Raw genomic sequence first — 21,240 nt, forward strand, 5'->3', positions numbered from 1 at the left:
ATTTTCTTTTATTTGGGTATTAAGTTTAGTGCATTAAGGAGGATGTCTAGGCATGTAGAAGATTTGTAATTTAAGAGGTAATACGTTAATAAATATGCTTTTGGGAAGTAATTTAAGTCAGCTAGCTTACATGAGGATAGAGAAATGAGTTTTCAAGACAAAAGTAGCTTCTAGTCTACATCGGGGTTTTGAGGTTTGGTACTGAAAGGAGATTTGGGGCTTTTCACCTTAAGGAATGTTAGATTGGTTAGAAGTGTGAAATTTTGGGAGAAAATAATTAGGGTACCTAGAGTTCGGCTTCTTAAGTCAACTTATTCGGAGAGCTTGAAGGACCTTAATGCACGCTGATTTGTAGGTCTATCTCTACGGGAATGTGGTAAGTACAGTGTTTTGTAAGGTTCTGGAATTTAGGCTAAGGGATTGGGAGAAAATAATTAGGGTTTCAGGAAAATTTTGCGTGCTGATTTTTCTCTTCTTGAAACTTTTACATTGATTTTAATCCTCTTTAAACGAATTTTGTTCATGGAACCCATCTCATGCTCATTTTTTGTTCGTAAAATCTGCTCTTTAATTTAAATTTAATTTAATTTTTAATTTTTTGTTCGTGAAATCTGTTCGTAGAATTTAGGCTCTTTAGGAATTCAGGACGCCAAGGCCGACTTCTGATTCTGCTACAATTAGATTTCATATTCTGTTAGTCTTTCCTTAACCATTTTTGCGACGTACCTCACTTCTAAACCTAGCCTTTTTCCCTTGTACTAATTCTCACCGAGGTGCAACAGTTAGAGGTCCTTTCACTTCCTAGCATTTGTGTAGCAACTCAGGATTCGACAAATTTTTATTTCTTCTAATTTTCTCCTTAACTTAATTTCAAATTTTTCTGTGAGAATCCTAAATTTGGAGCGATTTTTCATAATATACTATTTAACTTTCTTTAAGGAAGCTTTACCTGCAAATTCTTATTTTTTTTTAACGCATTATATTTTTTTTTCTTTGGAATGGAATGCTTCATTCTGATTTTGTGTAAATGTTTTTTTTTTCATTAATGCACCTCAAAAGTGACCCATTTTTCAAGGTTTTCTTGGAGCTTCTTATTTCCTCTTGGGTTTCTTTAGGTGTGCAAATGATCAACCTTTCATTTGTTAAATAATTTGCATCAATGCATGTAAATTGACATTTATATCAATTTCATGCACCTGAAAGCAGTCCTTTAGTCTAATCAATTTGTTGAAGTTCCGGCTTTCGCTCTGAGAAGCGTAAGGAAAACAAAGCGATTACTGAAAAAAAAAAAAAAAAAAAAAAAAACACGTCAGGTATGGCACCCAGATTGGGAGCGAAAGGAATGTGAGACTGGGGGAATAGAGCCAACTTTTTAGAAACGAAAAATGAGGTCCGTTCGGAAGGTTGGAAAATAGAGTGGAGTTAGATAGGGCCTGAGGAAAAACAAGGGAAATCTTGGGCATTGCTAACTTGGCAGGGAACAGTGGCGACAGGGAGATAATAAACTGATCAACGACTGTTACTTGGTGACTGCCATGGTGGGAAAGATAATTTAGGCCTGTCGAAGAAACGTTGATTTGTACGAGAATAAGGAGGGTTAAGTGCCGCGCTTTCTGTAGAGGAATGGGTAGATGGTATGAAAGGAAATTGTTAGCCGGAGTGAGAAAAAACTGGATTGGAATAGACGGTTCTAAGAGACTGGGTATAATATCCAAGGAAGGATAGCTCTTGTCCAAAATGTGTAAGGCGGGAGTTGCTTAAAACTGGGGGAGTTCACGTTAGAGAAGGTTTTTTGTAATCGCTGAGTTGCGGACCAGGACTCTCAATGGGAGTATATTACATGGGTATAATGGATTTAAAAGGAACGGGTAGAGAGGGAGACATGATTTTTGCGACTTCACTTTTTACAAACTGGTGGAATTTCCTCACTCGGCTAGATAAAAAGAGGGGGGTAGTTTAAAATGAGCGTAATTGCAACCAAAATAACCGCCACTAAAAAAAAAAAAACAAAAAAAAAAAAAAAAAACGGTACAAACATTTACATGAGCAAACTTTTGCTCAAGCTTATTTGATTCACCTGATAGATAGAACTTACATAAATATAACAAGCTACAAAGATTTGGTTTATATTTACTACTTCAAATTTTTATAGATTTGTTACTTTTGCCAAGTTTAGGGTTCATCAACTTTTGTAAAGATATTTTTTCGTCGCAGAGCCTTTCGGTGCATAAGCAACTGATATTTCATCGTTATTTTTAAACTGATCTGGTCTGTAACATTATACTTACATCTATTTTACACTTCTTGAACCGCATTGATTTTCTGAAGTGAATTTGGAATGGTCGTTTGTTTGGCCAGATTAGTATCGTTTGTATTTTTTATTTACACTTTTTTGACGTTACAATTTTGGAGATCCATCTAACTTGGTTGAAACGGAGAAGGAATGTCGTCTGCCTGCTCAGACAGGTTAAAGACATTTTTCTGGGACGGAATATTAACACTTATCATCATGGACATGGTATTAGAATTGATAAGTCTCCTCCAACTTTTTTTTTATTTCAAATGCCACAATAAAGAATCTGGTTTCAGAATATATGTTTTCGTAGTGGAGATATCTCTTTGGTTGGTAAAATTAAAAAAAAAGAGTGTTAGGTTCTTTGGAGCAAAAATCAGTCTCATACTTTGAGTAACCTCTGGTAAAAATTGGGCAAGGTCCGATCTGGACTGATACCTCTTGTAAGCAGGGGTATGAGTTTCCATTGGTCTTGCTGAGAGTAGAGGGAGAGGTTAAAATATGGGTGCTGTCCTAAGCCTGACGAGTAAATTCCAGAGAGGGGTGGGGGGTGTCTTTGTGATGTAATTAGGGGGATGCTGTAAGTATCATCTGTGGAAGGGATGCTGGAATTATTTTTGTTGGAGAAATACTGAAATTATTTTCTGTGAAAAGGGAAGTAACGGATATTTGGATATTAAGTTCCTTGAGGACACTCAGCATCCCAACTCTTGAATTGAGAGAATTGGATAAATTTAAAGAGTTCACCCGTGTTGTTGAAGATCCCTTAGAGAAGCACTCGGGGCAACTTTCAATCAAACAGTTCGTGGTAACGAACTGTAGTAAGGAGCGACCCGGCTCAATAGTAACCAAAACTCTAAAAAATTGAATTTTGATACCAATACCTACATCAAAAGAATCGCATTTTAATGCTGATTTTAAATATATAAGTTTCATCAAGTTTAGTCTTACCCATCAAAAGTTACGAGCCTGAGAAAATTTGCGTTATTTTAGAAAATAGGGGGAAACGCCCCCTAGAAGTCATAGAATCTTAACGAAAATCACACTATCAGATTCAGCGTATCAGAGAACCGTACTGTAGAAGTTTCAAGCTCCTATCTACAAAAATGTGGAATTTTGTATTTTTTTGCCAGAAGGCAGATCACGGATGCGTGTTTATTTGTTTCTTTTTGTTTTTTTTCCCCAGGGGTGATCGTATCGACCCAGTGGTCCTAGAACGTTGAAAGAGGGCTCATTCTAACGGAAATGAAAAGTTCTAGTGCCCTTTTTAAGTGACCAAAAAAATTGGAGGGCACCTAGGCCCCCTCCCACGCTAATTATTTTACCAAAGTCAACTGATCAAAATTCTGAGATAGCCATTTTATTCAGCGTAGTCGAAAAACCTTATAACTGTGTCTTTGGGGACGACTTACTCCCCCACAGTCCCCATGGGAGGGGCAACAAGTTACAAACTTTGACCAATGCTTACATATAGTAATGGTTATTCGGAAGTGTACAGGCGTTTTCAGGAGGATTGTTTTGGTTGGGGGAGGGGCTGAGAAGAGGGGGATATGCTGGGGGAACTTTCGATTGATAATTTGTCATGGGGAAGAAAATCTCTATGAAGGGAGCGCAGGATTTACTAGCATTATTAAAAAAAAAGAAAAAATAAATATAAAAAAGTTCTTTCAGCTGGAAGTAAAGAACAGCATTAAAACTTAAAACAAACAGAAATTATTACCCTTTTGAGGGCCTCACCTCCTCCTAATACTTCGCTCTTTACGCTAAAGTATTTTTAGTAATTTCAACTATTTATTCTACGGCTTTTGTGATTCTGGGGTCATTCTTAATGAATTGGGACAAAATTTAAGCTTCAGTCTAAAGAGGGAGGATCTGACAAGGGGGCGAACCTCCTCATATATGTAATAAAAATATGAGAATACAAAAGTTCTTTACGTAAGCTAATTTATAAGTTACGTAAATCTTTTACTAATTAAAATATTTGTAAAAAATTAAAAGTTCTAGTTGCCTTTTTAATTAACCAATAAATCGGAGGGCAACTAGGCTTCCTCCCCCGCTCTTTTTTTCTCAAATCATTCGATCAAAATTATGAGAAAGCCATTTAGCCAAAAAAATAAAAAATACAAATTTAGTTTTAATTATTCCTCTGCGGAGAGCCAAAATCAAAACATACATTGATTCAAAAACGTTCAGAAACTAAATAAAAAAAAACAAGTTTTTTTAACTGAAAGTAAGGAGCGACATTAAAACTTAAAACGAACAGAAACTACTTCGTATATGAAAGAGGCTGCTTCCTCATCAACGCCCCGCTCTTTACGCTAAAGTTTTTTACTGTTTTAAAAAGAAGAATTGAGAGACAGAGTCAAACTTTAGCGTAAAGAGCGGGGCGTTGATGAGGAAGCAGCCTCTTTCATATACGAAGTAATTTCTGTTCGTTTTAAGTTTTAATGTCGCTCCTTACTTTCAGTTAAAAAACTTGTTTTTTTTATTTAATTCTAGTAAAGAGCGAACCGTGACCTATGTAACCAAAAGTTGGAAAATGTGTAACAAAAAAAACTGTAGTGAGAAAAGTTACCATTTGCAGCTGTTCAAAAATGAATTTAAATTCTACTAGCTGCCGGGGTATTGTAATTACCTGCTATTAGAAGGTCTTGACTATTTGGAAAATAGGACTCAACAACGCAAGATTTAAATAACATTTCATTATTCATTGCCAAAAACCTAGCCTTACGCGAGCTTGTAGATAATCTTTAACTCCAACAACAAGTTCGCCTTCCTTCTGTTTTCTCTGAGCAACATGCAAAATTAGTAATTTTTGACATGAAAACATTGACTTCAAATACATTTAAACAATTTTGGCAAAAGTTTGTTTTGTTGTTTATCATCTATGAGTGTATCTTTTCTAGGTTCAAACCCAAACACAGAAACGAGTCTTGAAATTGAATTTGACAAGTTTTCACACCCTGTTGTATACCCTGATATGGCTACTATTGAAAAATTTGCCGAGTATACCGATAAAATGGCAGAGAACCCTAAAATCCGTCGAAGAGTAAGTTTTGTTATACCCCTTGTTCTTTTTTTTTATCATAACATTATTCTTTAAGACTATAAATATTTTATCATTTAATGTTTAAGGAGCATAATATCGGTTTTTGTTCCCAATTACTCTTCTTTGCTGATAAGATTAGATTTTTTTAGTAGAAAAAATTGTCACAAAAAGTATTTTTTAGCTTAAAATTATTTTATAGCTTCGACCAAATTGGAAAGTTAGTTTTGTGCTAGAGCATAAACGTAAAAGTTCGAGTTGCTCTAGCCTCTGTAAATCTGGAGTGCAAAATCTATTATATTTATAGTTGTATCTTAGGCTTATAAATCGTGTGTTAAAAATAATTTTATGGTACTAGTATTATATGTGCCATCATGTAGTGACTAGAATTGCTTACAATTTGTTTAATATTTCGTAGGCTAAGATAGTCGAGTCCGTAAATGTATATAAAATAGTCTTTATTCATACGAAGTCAATGTGTACCAAACCCAAAAGTATACACTGTTGACAGTTTCAATACATAAATAAGACTCTCGGTAAAGCGGGAAGAAGGCCATAGAAGAATAGATTTGATAAACTAGTAATTAACGACTATATCGTCAGCGGAATCATAATTTTGGCAGAATTACAGCAAAAAACACAAGACACGTTAGATTCCTCGTGGAAGAGATCTCGCTGATAAGATTCCCCACCGAATGGAACACTTTTCTTGAGCTATCTTTTGTCTCATCTGTCGTATTAGTATACATTCATTAGAGAAGTACCACACGGTGATTATCCAAAATATGGTATTCTATGTGTATGGTACTTCATGGTAGTTTGGTGTAATCCTCGTTACCCTTGGTTCACGCTTAAAAAACATAAAAAAATGTTACAACGAGTAATGTTAGTGGAATTCATTAATAACATTTTATTAATTATTCTAATCTAATTGTTACTATTATTTGATTATTTTTATGTTTTGTTTAATTTTAATTAATTGATTAATTTATAATTTATAAATCATTATCATTTATTTACTGCGCCCCTTACTTTATTTTCATAAAAATAAAATTACAAAAATTACAAAATGATTATAACCGTTAGATTATTTGTTTGAAAATTTGTACCGCTGAAATTTCTGCGCCCGGGGTGAGTGCCCCCTCTGTCCCTCCAATAAAACCGCCTCCAGGTTTTAAATAGACTCGTATGATGTTTTAGCCGAAGAGATAATGGATAAAGTTAACTTTATATATGAAGATGAATGTTTTCCTTCAAAAAAGGGGTTATGTAAAGAATTGCAAAATAGTATTTACCCCTGAATTCTAAATTTTATTCATGATAAAACAGTTTGTAGTAACGAACTGTAGTAAGGAGCGACCCGACTCAATAGTAACCAAAACATTAAAAAACAGAATTTTGATACCAATAGCTACATCAAAAGAATCGCATTTTAATGCTAATTTTAAATATATAAGTTTCATCAAGTTTAGTTTTGCCCATCAATAGTTACGACCCTGAAAAAATACGACGACTGAAATGATTTAGAAAATAGGGGAAAGACCCCCTTAAAAGTCATAGAATCTTAATGGAAATCACACCATCAGATTCAGCGTATCAGAGAACCCTATTGTAGAAGTTTTATTTGTTTGTTTTTTTGTTTTCTTTTTTTCCCAGGGGTGATCGTATCGACCCAGTGGTCTTAGAATAGCGTGAGAGGGCTCATTCTAACGGAAATTAAAAGCTCTAGCGCCCTTTTTAAGTGACCAAAAAATTAAAGGGCACCTAGGCCCCCTCCCACGCTAATTATTTTCCCAAAGTCACCGGATCCAAATTCTGAGATAGCCATATTAATCAGCATAGTCGGAAAACCTTATAACTGTGTCTTTGGGGACGACTTACTCCCCCACAGTCCCCGTGGGAGGGGCTACAAATTCCAAACTTTGACCAGTGCTACTATATGTAATAACCATTACATATAGTAATGGTTACTAGGAAGTGTACAGACGTTTTCAGGGGGATTTTTTGGTTGGGGGGAGGGGTTGAGAAGAGGGGGATCTGTTGGGGGAATTTTCCATGGAGGAATTTGTCATGGGGAAAGAAAATTTCCATGAAGGGAGTGCAGGGTTTTGAAGCATTATTAAAAAAAACAATGAAAAAATAAATATGAAAAAGTTTTTTCAACTGAAAGTAAGGAGCAGCATTAAAACTTAAAACGAACAGAAATTATTTCGCATATAAGGGGTTTACCTCCTAGTTATATCTCACTCTTTACGCTAAAGTATTTTCAGTAATTTCAACTATTTATTCTACGGCCTTTGTGATTCAGGGGTCATTCTTAAGGAATTGGGACAAAATTTAAGCTTTTGTGCAAAGAGCGAGATACTGACGTGCGGGTGAACCCTCTTAAATACATAATAAAAACACACGAATACAGAAGTTCGTTACATAAGCTAATTTTTAAGTTACGTATATCTTTTACTAATAAAAACGTTCTTAAGAAATTAAAAGCTCTAGTTGCCTTTTTAAGTAACCAAAAAATGGAGGGCAACTAGGCCTCCTCCCTCGCTCCTTTTTTGCTCAAAATTATTCGATCAGAACTATGAGAAAACCTTTTAGCCAATAAAATAAATATGCAAATTTCATTTAATATTCATCGTCGAAGAGCCAAAATCAAAATATGCATCAATTGAAAAACGATCAGAAATTAAATTTAAAAAAAAACAAGTTTTTTTTTAACTGAAAGTTAGGAGCAACATTAAAACTTCAAAACGAACAGAAATTACTTCATAATTCCAGCAAAGTAACGCTAAAGATTGACTCTGTCTCTCAACTCTACTTTTTAAAACAGTAAAAAACTTTAGCTTAAAGAGCTGGGCGTCAATGAGGGAGCAACCCCTTTCAAATACGAAGTAATTTCTGTTCGTTTTAAGCTTTAATGTTGCTCCTTACTTTCAGTTAAAAAAAACTTGTTTTTTGTTTAATTCGTTTAAACTTGGGAATGTTTAATTCTAGTTCTTATGCAAACGGTAAAAAATCCTGGATGGTACGCTATAATTAAATATGAAATACAAATTAAACCCTGTTTATATGAAAATACAGAAAGTTTCCTACGTCGTGCTATCATTGTAATGCTTATATTCATTATCATTATGTTTGGAGACTTTTATTCTAAATTTATTCTAAATTGAAAGGATAGACCTTTACTTGGAATTATTATTGTAATTACTGTGAATTTCTGACTGAACGGATATCTACATAGAATAGCTGGAATAAATAGAACACGCCAAGGTAGAAATAGGGTATTATTATTGCAAGACTAATGCACGGTGTCGTAGGAGCAGGGATGGGTATCCTATCTTAGTCTAAGAAGTTTTCTCGCTCAATTTTGATCTTCTATTTATTTGGTGGGCGAAGTAAAATTAGCCCCAGAATGGCTAATTAAGACTTTGATATATTGACGTCTCAGGTTAGAACTCTTAAGACTCTAAAGTTTATAATTTCTCCTTTATCTTAGTCTAGTGGGGGTAGCAATTCATGGTAGTTTCTCTTGAAAACGGACCTGGCCATTTTCTCTTCTCATTTTTCAGATATATTCTCTGGTACCAACCTGACTCTTATACATAATAATGAAAGATGGTAATAAGCTTACCTATGCTATGGAGGTCAGCTGATTCATATGTTCAAACAATAATTACGACAGGACCTGTGCCTGTTACCGTCAGGTTCAAATTCAAGTTTCTTTGAACCAAAAATTCGAATTTGAACCTGATGATGACAGACACTGATGATGAAATTATCGTTTGAATAAATCAATCACCTGACATCCATAGCTTAGTTAAGCTTATTACCATCTATCATTATCATTTTTCAGAGCAATGAAATAACATAGACCATATTCTATGCCATACCACGCTTATACTAGCACCAACCAAGTCTATTTTCGAAAGCACCTTTTGAAAAAAAGATTTTTCTCGCAGATCTGCGATCTGCTATAAAGAAAAGGCGAGTGAATATAAAAAGTTACAAACAAGGTTACTTCACTAAGTAAACGCCTTGACGGTTGAGGCGTTTGTATTATCTTTGACCGTTCTTTCTGGCATCCTTTTCATAAAATTACTTTAAAAAAAGTTTGCGATGAAAATGTAAAAGCCATATCAGGACTTAAAATGAGCAGGAATTATGTCCTATAGTCATTCAAATTAAAAATGGCAAAAATCCTTATTAGACAATGAATACAACCTACTACGAACAGAAATTAAGTTAAGTAATCAGACTAATGTTTATAATCCCTATGGAACTTCTGATATTTAATTTTTCCGATCTTCCAAGATTTTAGTTTATCATAAAAAGACCAAAAATTTGCTATCGTCCTATAACTGACTCAGTTCTATCCATCTTCTGTAGTCTTTCAGAGATCTTGAATATTGGTTGAAAGTCGTTGAGAGAACGGGCAATTTTCCTATATTTTGATTTAGTTTAGATAGACCCTCCTTTAGGGTAAATTATAAGCAAAATCATGATTGTGCATCGGTGAATGGATAGACCTAGTATTTACAAATCCAATGATGTAAGTATACAGCCTTTTCGGTGGAAGACACAGCTGGTGGCTTTGGGCAAAATCGCTTGTTTCGGACGGAACCTTCAACCTACAGATAACAGATACTAATAGAGATGAGCTGATAAATCCTAAAATGTGTAAAAATTATACTCAGCTCAAATTCAAACCGAACAATAATTACTACATGGAGTTTGGCTTCTCTCTAAATACCTTCTTTTAGACCCCAGCTCTTGCATAAACTCTCTCTCTCTTATTCCAAGGTTAAAGTATGTTGTCGCTAATATTCCTAGCTGCATTCCTAGCTTCCTTCACTGAGACGTTTTCTGACATTTTGCAACCATTTTCAAAATTATTTCGACAATTTTCTATGACCTTCTAAAATTTAAAATGGTTGTGGCCTAAAGAAAAACTTGTGTCCCACGAGGGCAGTCACGGACTATTAGCTTATTTCCATAAAGGGATTAAGTTTGCTAATGACCTGAAAATAACTTCCCTGTGACCTCAAGCTGAATGCTGGCTTTTGGCTAAAGTCGACTCATTTTAGTATTAGGCCCATGGTTTTCTGAACTTAAAGATGATCTGTTATCAATAAGAGCAGACGTCATACAAAATCGATATCATACTTTTTATTATATCATTTTATATTATATCAATTATTTGCCTCACATTATATATTCAAACCTTTAAATATTATGCTACTATGTTGCAACCAATAATAAATAACACAGCTAGGGAAAGATTATTTACACAAAATAGTCTGCCATAAAATAGCGAATTCAGGGAGAATTATCTATTAATTAGAATCTTAATTCTGTGTCAGTTACTAGGCTATAATTCCGTCGACGAATGCCACTCTTCAGTGTTACCCTCCAGCGTTGTATCCAGTTACGGCTCTGGTAAGCCAAATCTGTGAAAGGTTTGACATGATACCACTATGATTCCACGCAAGCCGAGTGTCAGTTTCTAGGCTATAATTTCGTCGACGGATGCCACTCTTCAGTGTTACCCTCCAGTGTTGTTTCCAGTTACGGCTCTGGTAAGCCAAATTCGTGAAAGGTTCAACATGATGCCACTATGATTCCACGCAAGCCAGTTAACCACGCGAGCTGAGTGTCAGTTACTAGGCTATAATTTCGTCGACGGATGCCGCTCTTCAGTGTTACCCTCCAGCGTTGTATCCAGTTACGGCTATGGTAAGCCAAATCTGTGAAAGGTTTGACATGATACCACTATGATTCCACGCAAGCCGAGTGTCAATTACTAGGCTATAATTTCGTCGACGGATGCCACTCTTCAGTGTTACCCTCCAACGTTGTATCCAGTTACGGCTCTGGTAAGCCAAATCTGTGAAAGGTTTGACATGATACCACTATGATTCCACGCAAGCCGAGTGTCAGTTACTAGGCTATAATTTCGTCGACGGATGCCACTCTTCAGTGTTACCCTCCAGCGTTGTATCCAGTTACGGCTATGGTAAGCCAAATCTGTGAAAGGTTTGACATGATACCACTATGATTCCACGCAAGCCGAGTGTCAGTTACTAGGCTATAATTTCGTCGACAGATGCCACTCTTCAGTGTTACCCTCCAGTGTTGTATCCAGTTACGGCTCTGGTAAGCCAAATTCGTGAAAGGTTTGACATGATACCACTATGATTCCACGCAAGCCGAGTGTCAGTTACTAGGCTATAATTCCGTCGACGGATACCACTCTTCGGTGTTACCCTCCAGCGTTGTATCCAGTTACGGCTATGGTAAGCCAAATCTGTGAAATGTTTGACATGATACCACTATGATTCCACGCAAGCCGAGTGTCAGTTACTAGGCTATAATTCCGTCGACGGATGCCACTCTTCAGTGTTACCCTCCAGTGTTGTATCCAGTGACGGCTATGGTAAGCCAAATCTGTGAAATGTTTGACATGATACCACTATGATTCCACGCAAGCCGAGTGTCAGTTACTAGGCTATAATTCCGTCGACGGATACCACTCTTCAGTGTTACCCTCCAGTGTTGTATCCAGTTACGGCTCTGGTAAGCCAAATTCATGAAATATTCGACATGATACCAATATGATTCCACGCAAGCCGAGTGTCAGTTACTAGGCTATAATTCCGTTGACGGATGCCACTCTTCAGTGTTACCCTCCAGTGTTGTTTCCAGTTACGGCTCTGGTAAGCCAAATTCGTGAAATGTTCAACAGGATGTCATTATGATTCCATTCGAGCGTTTTTTTCCTTCCGAGGATGAGGGTAGGGCATGGAAATTGTTTCGGGCAAGTGTTAATCATAAATTATCATTGATTGGTTACACAAAACTATGTCAAAGCACCAAGACCGTACCGGGCTTTTATGCCTAGGTTATCAAACAGTTCGTGATAACAAACTGTAGTAAGGAGCAACCCGGCTCAATTGTAACCAAACTCTAAAAAATGGCATTTTGATACCAATAGCTACATCAAAAGAATCCCATTTTAGTTCTAATTTTAAATATATAAGTTTCATCAAGTTTAGTTATACTCATCAAAAGTTACGAGCCTGAGAAAATTTGCATTATTTTAGAAAATAGGGAGAAACACCCCCGAAAAGTCATAGAATCTTAACAAAAATCACACCATCAGATTCAGCGTATCAGAGAACCCTATTGTAGAAGTTTCAAGCTCCTATCTACAAAAATGTGGAATTTTGTATTTTTTGCCAGAAGGCAGATCAAGGATGCGTATTTATTTTTTATTTTTTTTTTTCCCAGGGGTGATCAAATCGACCCAGTGGTCCTAGAATTTTGCGAGAGGGCTCATTCTAACGGAAAAGAAAAGTTCTAGCTCCCTTTTTAAGTGACCAAAAAAATTGAAGGGCACCTAGGCCCCCTCCCACGCTAATTATTTTCCTGAAGTCAACGGATCAAAATTCTGAGATAGCCATTTTATTCAGCGTAGTCGAAAAACCTTACTCCCCCACAGTCCCCGTGGGAGGGGCTACAAGTTACAAACTATGACCAGTGCTTACATATAGCATGGTTATTGGGAAGTGTACAGACGTTTTCAGGGGGATTTTTTGGTTGGTGGGAGGGGTTGAAAAGAGGGGGATATGCTGGGGAACTTTCTATCGAGGAATATGTCATGGGGGAAGAAAATTTCCATGAAGGGAGTGCAGGATTTACTAGCATTATTTAAAAAAAAATTGAAAAAATAAATATGAAAAAGTTCTTTCAGCTGAAAGTAAGGAACAGCATTAAAACTTAAAACGAACAGAAATTATTACGCCTATGAGGGGCTCACCTCCTCCTAATACTTCGCTCTTTACGCTAGAGTATTTTTAGTAATTTTAACTATTTATTATACATCTTTTGTGATTCAGGGGTCATTCTTAATGAATTGGGACGAAATTTGAGCTTTAGTGTAAAGAGCGAGGTACTGACGAGGGGGTGAACCCCTTCATATATATAATAAAAACATGAGAATACAAAATTTCGTTACGTAAGCTAATTTATAAGTTACGTATATCTATTACTAATAAAAAAAAGTTCTATTTGTCTTTTTAAGTAATCAAAAAATCGGAGGGCAACAAGGCTTCCTCCCCCACTCCTTTTTTTCTCAAATCATTCGATCAAAACTATGAGAAACCCATTTAGCCCCCCCCCCCAAAAAATGCAAATTTCGTTTTAATTATTCCTCTGCGGAGAGCCAAAACATTCATTGATTCAAAAACGTTCGGAAATTGAATAAAAAAAAAAGTTTCTTTAACTGAAAGTAAGGAGCGACATTAAAACTTAAGACGAACAGAAATTACTTCGTATATGAAAGGGGCTGATTCCTCATCAACGTTCCGCTCTTTACGCTTAAAAAGTAGAATTGAGAGAAAGAGTCAAACTTTAGCGTAAAGAGCGGGGCGTTGATTAGGAAGCAGTCTCTTTTGTATACGAAGTAATTTCTGTTCGTTTTAAGTTTTAATGTCGCTCCTTACTTTCAGTTAATTTTTTTTTTTTTTATATTTAATCCCGATCAGGACAGATAATTCTAGTGCTAGTAGTTGTTATAATGTATTTTTTTGAATTTTCTTTGCTTATTTCGGCATTCGTAGTCAAATTGACCTTCGACCGGTTCAAACAGGATAAACAGTTGTCATTTTACAGACTTTCTTTAACAGTTCAAAGTAAGCAATTGAGCTTGGTACGGATTTCTTTATTACAGCAATTTTTTAGTATTTAACATTTGAGTTTATTCCACTAAATTTGTTCGGATAGCGTTTTTCTCCTATCGTTCGATGGAAAAGGGAAATTTGGCAGATAATTTTGTGTTCAGGTTGCTTGAAAAAAACAACTACTTTATGCTCTTCATTCAAGTAATCTAAGCAAAGTGAATCTAATTTGTTTTTTTTCTTTCTTGTTATTTTTAGAGCAATGAAAATAGTATAGACAAAGACTTTGAGAAGGCAATTGCAGATATTCAGGAGATAATCAAGAGAGATCCTTTAAGTGAGCTGTCGGAGCAAGAGATAGATCTTTTGTGGCATTACAGGAAAGAATGCTGTAGTTTGATTCCTGGCTCCCTTGCCAAACTTCTCGACGCAGTTAAATGGAATAGCAGGGATGAAGTTTCTCAGGTTGCCAGGGCTACTAATAAGCTCTTTTTTTATATCATTAATCGTGGATATTGTTTTTTTAGTATGGTTTTTCTGTGCTTTACGTAAGTCTTTTTCATAGTTATGAAATCTCTTTGGCCATTTCCTTCCAGAATAATTTTTTTTTTTTTGTGCATGCTCTAATTATTTTTGCTATGATTTCTGTTGATTCTGAGAAAGAAAAATTACCTATCTCTTTCACTCTTTCTTATGCTTGTACCCACTGAGATCTTTTGTTTACATATGTTTGATTGAACTACATAACCTCAGTTCTTTTGCGTTATTTTGAGTAGTTTTTAAATTAGGCAGGTCCTTGCATTGCGTCGTTGCGTTGTCTGCACCTGCCAGACTCTACCAGAGGCTTAAAAAAAAATTCATGGCTCAACCAGCATGGTTGTGCTAGTTTAAAAGGGGTTACATGAATTTTCTGGAAGTGTGATAATCACATCCTATCCTCTCAAATTAAATGAGATCATAAATAAAATATATACCTTATATGCCTAAAATAGCGCAAGAAAAATCGTCCCTGAATAACATATAAAACGAAATTTATATCTCGCTTTCGGTAAGTCGTTTGACACCCCCCTTCTTGTCCGTTTCTTCCGCATCCTGGCAAAAGTTAAACAATTCTGCGTCTTGTCACTACTACTCTTCTTATTGTTGCTGATTAGAGACGGCATCTAACTGAATTCTACCATCCACTGACAGCAGAGGTTAACCAACAAATTTATTAGTGATAAAACTGGCCAGCCTCGTGTGACAGATGTAAAAAGAATTTGCCGATGAAGATACTTTGGCCATCTACTATGTATGGACTATCCCTGGCGACCGAATGCAGCGCTCTACTGGCAATCATCAGGTACACGCTGCAAAGGCATACCTAAAAACATATTAGTCGCCGTAGTGATTTTTTTTTTCTATTTTCGAGTTTTTATAGTTGCAGTTTTTGCCGGAGTAGTAGTATTAGTAACTCTGAATGTTTCAAGTAAATACCCTTAGCCGTTCCTAAGGTTTTGTAGATTCCTCCTTTTTATAGCGTATATGCATACAGTGTATTCCGAGTCAATCCAAAGCTTTTTCAATTTTAGATTCTAGTTCAAAGCTTTTTCAGACACAATCAGGATTAAACACTCACACTTTCCCAAATACAAATCCTGTTTGTTAACAATGGACAAATTGCATAACTTGCAGAACTTTTTTCCGGAGCTTTGGAGACTTTGTCACAGTAGCAGTAGCAGTGTTAGTGGTCTTAAAAGTTTCAAGTTAATTCCCTAACCAGTTCCTAAAATATTGTTGATACGCCTTTTTGATAACCTGAATAGACGTAGTGGCTTTTGATGGAATTCATCGCAGTTACAATTATCCCCCTCTCGATATTCCCTGAAATTTCACCTCCATGCCCTTAACCTTTTCAGACACACCCAGGATCAAATATTTCTCATTTTCCAACGATAAATCCTCAATGTAAAAATGTGCAAATTGCACAATTTACATTCTTTGCCATGTGGGCTGTGTGGGCATGGCACCTCCGGGGGCATGATCGTTAGATGATTTTTCTACTTTTAACAAAATGGCTTTTCAAAATTCCTATCATTACTAAGGGAAGTGGACATCTAAAGAGGGTGATAAGGGCTGGTTTCCTTCTGATAACTCTTCATGTCCCCCTGAACATGCCCTGAAAGTTTCAAATTGTTATCCTATGTCGTTCTTTACAAGTTTCTGATAGACCCTTTCGGAAATTGTCTTGAATACAGTGTGGTTTATTTTTTTCCATCCCCTTCAATATATCTTGAAATCTTCCTCTTAATATCCTTAACCTTTTTGGAGACCTAGGATATGCTGTATTTATCAATATACTCAAACAATAGACAATTTACATAACATAGGGGTCCGTGGGGGGGGTCACGACAATCCTCTTGACACTTTTCAGCATCTCCATAAAAACACCTTGAAAGTCTTAAGCTGAATATCCTCAGTCGTTCTTAGGTCTTGTTGATGCGCTTTTGTGACAACCAGAATGCACATAGTGTGTTTTGATTTTGTTCCACAATCCTCTCGACATTTCCTTAAAGTTTCGTCATAATGCCTTAAGCCCTTTTCAAGACCCAGGGTCGGACATGCCTCCTTTTCCCAATAAAAATAGCTTTTCCTTGTGGCTCTCCATTATAGGCAACGCTAGGGTGTTTCCTCTTATTACTGTCTTAAATTTTTATTGTTTGAACTTGCGAAAGTAGAATGTTCGAAAGTTAATGGCCGTCTATACCACATAAATGAATCCAGGAAAAGTAAAAATTAATTTATATTTGCTTACAGATGACAGTTTTGCTGAAAGAGTGGCGCCCAGTTAACCGAGAAGTGGCATTAGAACTATTAGATTGTAAATACGGACATCCTTTTGGACGGAGCTTGGCAGCGAAGTGGCTCAATGAATCACTTACTGATGATGAACTCCTCAAGGTTTGTACTGCTATCCTTGTACCTACTGAAATGTACTCATTATTACCAGATTCTGACATTACATTGGTTTAAACTAATAATCAAACGTAAAAGGAGGGTTATCTAAAAATATACCAGATGCAGGTATTTCAGTAAAGGCCTCTCCTCAGCTAACTCTTCCTTAGTGCAAAAGGGTTTTAAAAATCTTTATAATAGAAGAAATTTGGAACAAAGACAGAAAAACAGAATAAAACGATAATTTAGAATCAACCCATTAAAAGAGAAACATAACTGGTGTTGGCAAAACCAAAAAGTAACGATAACTTTGCACCTGCTACGCGTGAGAAAACTATGTACCTGCTTCGAACGTCTTATGCAAATTCTAATGTAGAATCAACCGATTAAAAGAGAAACATAACTGATCTTATTAGGGCTATTAGATCTTAATGAAATTTGATACTTAGAAGGACCTCGTGTCCCAGAGCTCTTATTTTAAATCCCGATTGGATCCGGTGACATTGGGGGGAGTTGGTGGGGGAAACCGGAAATCTTGGAAAACACTTAGAGTGGAGAGATCAGGAATAAACTTGGTGGGACAAACGCTGTAATAACGAACAAGAAGAGACTACAGGAGCACTGTATTTGCAAGTTTATATTTTGTAATAATTACCAATAAACCAAGAATAGCAAAATCGACAACTCTAGTACCGAGTCTAAGTTTAGGTTCTGACCTCGTCACAAGTACCATATGAGCTTTTCCGACCAGATGTCTAATTAATAATGATCTAACTAATTAATGCATTTTATTCGGATAGGTCAAAGTAAAAGAAATGAATAAAGAGAAGAAAGTAGAAAAGTAAACAAAACCGAACTGCGAGTCAAATCACCTCAGATGCAAGAAAATTCTCAGTTGTTTCATTTTTAGTTGCATTGCTTAGGTTACCATTTTTTCTTACATTTGGTTAAATGAAAATAGGAAAAAAGAGAGAAACAGATTTTTTTTTATGTCCCACAAGGAAATAGAGAATCAGGCGCTGATATCCGTTAACTCAACAGTGATTCCTCCGCTCATTGTAACCTTTAGGGGCTGGCCACAGATAAAAGATATTTTACCCCTTTAGACATTCTACCACCTAGCTATCATGAATGAATTCTAAAATTAATATAAATTACCATCTCTATAATCATTGAAATAGATCTGATAAAGAGGCAATAATATTATGAAGTTGGAATAGAAAATCATTCACAAATATACACTGAAACCCAGCTCTCTTCTTCGTATACACAACAAAAAAAAAACTAAGCCTACGACCTTATTTTCAGATACTGTAGATTTATTAAAATAAGCTTGTCATCATTGATATCTTGCTGCCAACATTTAACAAGAATTAGTAATTTTCATGACATAGTGGATTTGACTCGAAGGAAGAAATGGGAAACTTTTTTTTATATATTAAACTTCAATTTCTTGTTACTAATACCTTCAGAAATAGGTACATATCTGTCAAGTCTAATAGTGTTTTTATTTGGGGAGGGGGGAGGGTCTGACTAAGAATATGTTGTTTTCCTGGTGGGCGTGGGTGTAGTCAGGATTTTCCACACCAACAAGGGGCTCAAATCAATTCATTACTAGAACTGCGGCTGAAACGGGGGGCTCAGGGACGTTATCTTTTGTGGGGATTAGAAAATTTGATGCTGCTGAGGTAGCGGATCCGGAAAAAATATTCTGACCTACTCAGAAAGTGCAACGCATGCTTGGTTGGGGGTTTTCTGATGTACGGGAGGGATTGTGGGTAAGGGGGGCCACGGAGGTCCGCGAGAGGTGTAATCGTGGTATGTGTTAATTTCTAATCCTCGTCCAGTTAAGTTATTTGATGTCGGGTTCGGATTCAGAAAAGCGTCTTCCTGTCAATTTGTTTGACTGGCTACGTCTGACTGACTGGGGCTGCGTCTTATTGATCTACCGTAATACGCATGCGCGAAAACATATTTTTGTCAGTACATGATAAAACACAACAAAAATCAACGTGGTCAAGTTTACACTCATTATTACTGCATGTTTTCGAAATAAAACGCGGACATATATGCAAAAAACGACACTTTTTTCTGTGCTTACAGAAACCGCTTTCATTAAAATACCGTCGTATCGTGTTAAATTTGCAGCCCCTTTCACATTCTTTTTACAAGGCCGGTGTTAGTTCGTTAGGTTTTGCGGAGAAACGTCATTCGTATCACTTTTCTCACAAGAGCTTTTTCTTAGGAAACGGCATTTTTTCCTCTGACTGACAGGCTTCCAGCCTGAATTGTCGGTTGCATCAGTCGCACTAATTGCATGGTGCACTAGGTCAGTACCCTTGTGAACGCTTTCATCAGAGAAAAGATTAGAGCACAATTCGTAACCGCAGGTAATTGCAACATGACCTGGGCTCTGCAATGCGGTATTAACGACACTAAAAGTTGCTTTGGCTAGCGGGGGATCATTGCAATCCGGTTTATTATCGACGATTTGCACCGTAACAATTTTCCGGTTCATTTTGGATTACGAGGGGTCGGAAACTTCTGAAAGTGGAACAGTTGATGTTTGAGTTTGGGACCCGTCTTTAGTACTAGAGGAAAAAAGTTGTCCGGTGGGGATACTGGCGGTTTTTGGAGGTTACTAATGAGGTATTCTTGAAGTTCATATTTATTTTCCAAAGTCTTACTGTGAGATCTTGCATTAGCAAGGTCCGTCCGTATTATGACAATTTCTGCCTTAGCTGCTGAGATGTCCTTTTTGAGCGAGCTGATTGTTCCATATAACGCTGCAATCTCACTTACTTCTAAAGAAGTAAGTGATCTCTCACTTACTTGAGCGAGCTGATTGTTCCATATAACGCTGCAATCTCACTTACTTCTAAATCACTTGGTAAAGTTAGCAGCACTTGTTGACGGAGCTGCGCAATATTCGTGTCCTTAGCCTGAATTTCAATTCTGAAAGTGTCAATACCGTTCTTAAGCTTTCTGATTTCGCAGCAGAGTGAGGCTAGCGTACCTTTGTTATCACTGCTGAGAATAGTCTGTGGAACGGAGTTGGGTGGGGCAGTGGTTTCGGTGTTGTCTTTCAGACGTGATATGGGGTGGTCCCAGTGTCACAAGTGGTAGGTCGGTCAATAGCGGTTCCTCATGTACTATGACGAATAGAATCAGAAAGGTGCGGTGTCAACTTGGCTGTCGACTTAGTGATCTTAGGCTTACTTTGTCTGTTCAGTTTGGTCATACACTCGATGCATAGCCATTGTACTGTTTACTCACTAAGGCTTATGCGTGCGCACCTATTAATAGTGGCGTGATATCACCTGCCACAACCTGATTGGTACTGGACGGTGTTCGACGTTACTAGCAATCAGCATTTGGGGCAGTAATGCTTCTGCTTATTCGACATAATCATAATTTCCGGTAAAAGGTATAAACATAGACTCCTTTGGTCAGAATAACTCCCAAAGGATACTCAATCAGCTCTGACGCCACTGTGTGAAATGATTCTGGTGGGAATAAATGTCTTGAAGATCGTGAAATAAATCTTTCGTGTACAACAGTGAAAGTGCGCACTTACAGGAAGTTGGGGTACCAAAAAGACCCGTGGCTTTTCAGTGGTGAGATTGTTCAGATTCTTGAGTCGTAATTTGATTTGTACTCGTTTCTTGTTTATGACAATTTAAACAGCACCTTTGAAATTTGCACCAAATTAGCTAAACAGTGTCGTTGAATTTGTACCGAATAACATCAATTGAAACAGATAGGTATTCCTCAAAAGACTCTTCAAAAGATTTATGACTATATATATAAATGTTCAGAAACTAGGACAGTTTATCAGTAGACACATATATTGGTCAATAAAAATATGTCAGGATTATACGTCACTAATCCCTATTGCGAAATTTTTGTTTTCTTCACTACAACTGACTGAATTATTAATGTCCATACAATGTCCAATTTTGATGTTTGCACTTTGAACTCTGAATTATCAATAAAATTGTCTTACCATTAAGTTCGCCGACGACATCACCCTGATTGAGGCAAACAAGGAAAGGCTCCAGGAGCATCTCGATGTCAAACGAGAGAAAGCAAGTCTTTTGGGACTAAAGATTAGTTTGAAACAGGCAAAAAGCATGACAACAAGCGACTCACCACTATGCATAAAGGGCGGGGACAATTCAGTAGAGCAGGTAATGGAATTCAGATACCTCGGAAGCACGGTCGAACGAACTGGATCAAAAGAAAAGGAGGTACTTCGAGTGGGACTTTTAATCGACTAAAGCAAGTTTGGC

General features: G+C 36.7%; 2 protein-coding genes across 2 annotated transcripts in view; both read left to right on the forward strand.

The window, feature by feature from the left end:
• The window catches only part of LOC136032275 (large ribosomal subunit protein mL66-like), a 414,576-nt gene that overhangs the window by 204,965 nt on the left and 188,371 nt on the right, over positions 1-21,240 (forward strand). The gene's annotated exons all lie outside the window — the stretch shown is intronic.
• LOC136032150 (phosphatidylinositol 4,5-bisphosphate 3-kinase catalytic subunit alpha isoform-like) overlaps positions 1-21,240 on the forward strand; it is a gene marked incomplete at its 5' end in the record, with an annotated part of 65,672 nt that overhangs the window by 6,224 nt on the left and 38,208 nt on the right. The window contains 3 exon segments of the mRNA XM_065712335.1: positions 5,200-5,342; positions 14,273-14,479; positions 16,811-16,954. Coding sequence (XP_065568407.1) covers positions 5,200-5,342; positions 14,273-14,479; positions 16,811-16,954 — 494 coding nt within the window.

The sequence above is a fragment of the Artemia franciscana genome, chromosome 1 (genome assembly GCF_032884065.1).
Source record: "Artemia franciscana chromosome 1, ASM3288406v1, whole genome shotgun sequence".
Taxonomy (NCBI): domain Eukaryota; kingdom Metazoa; phylum Arthropoda; class Branchiopoda; order Anostraca; family Artemiidae; genus Artemia; species Artemia franciscana.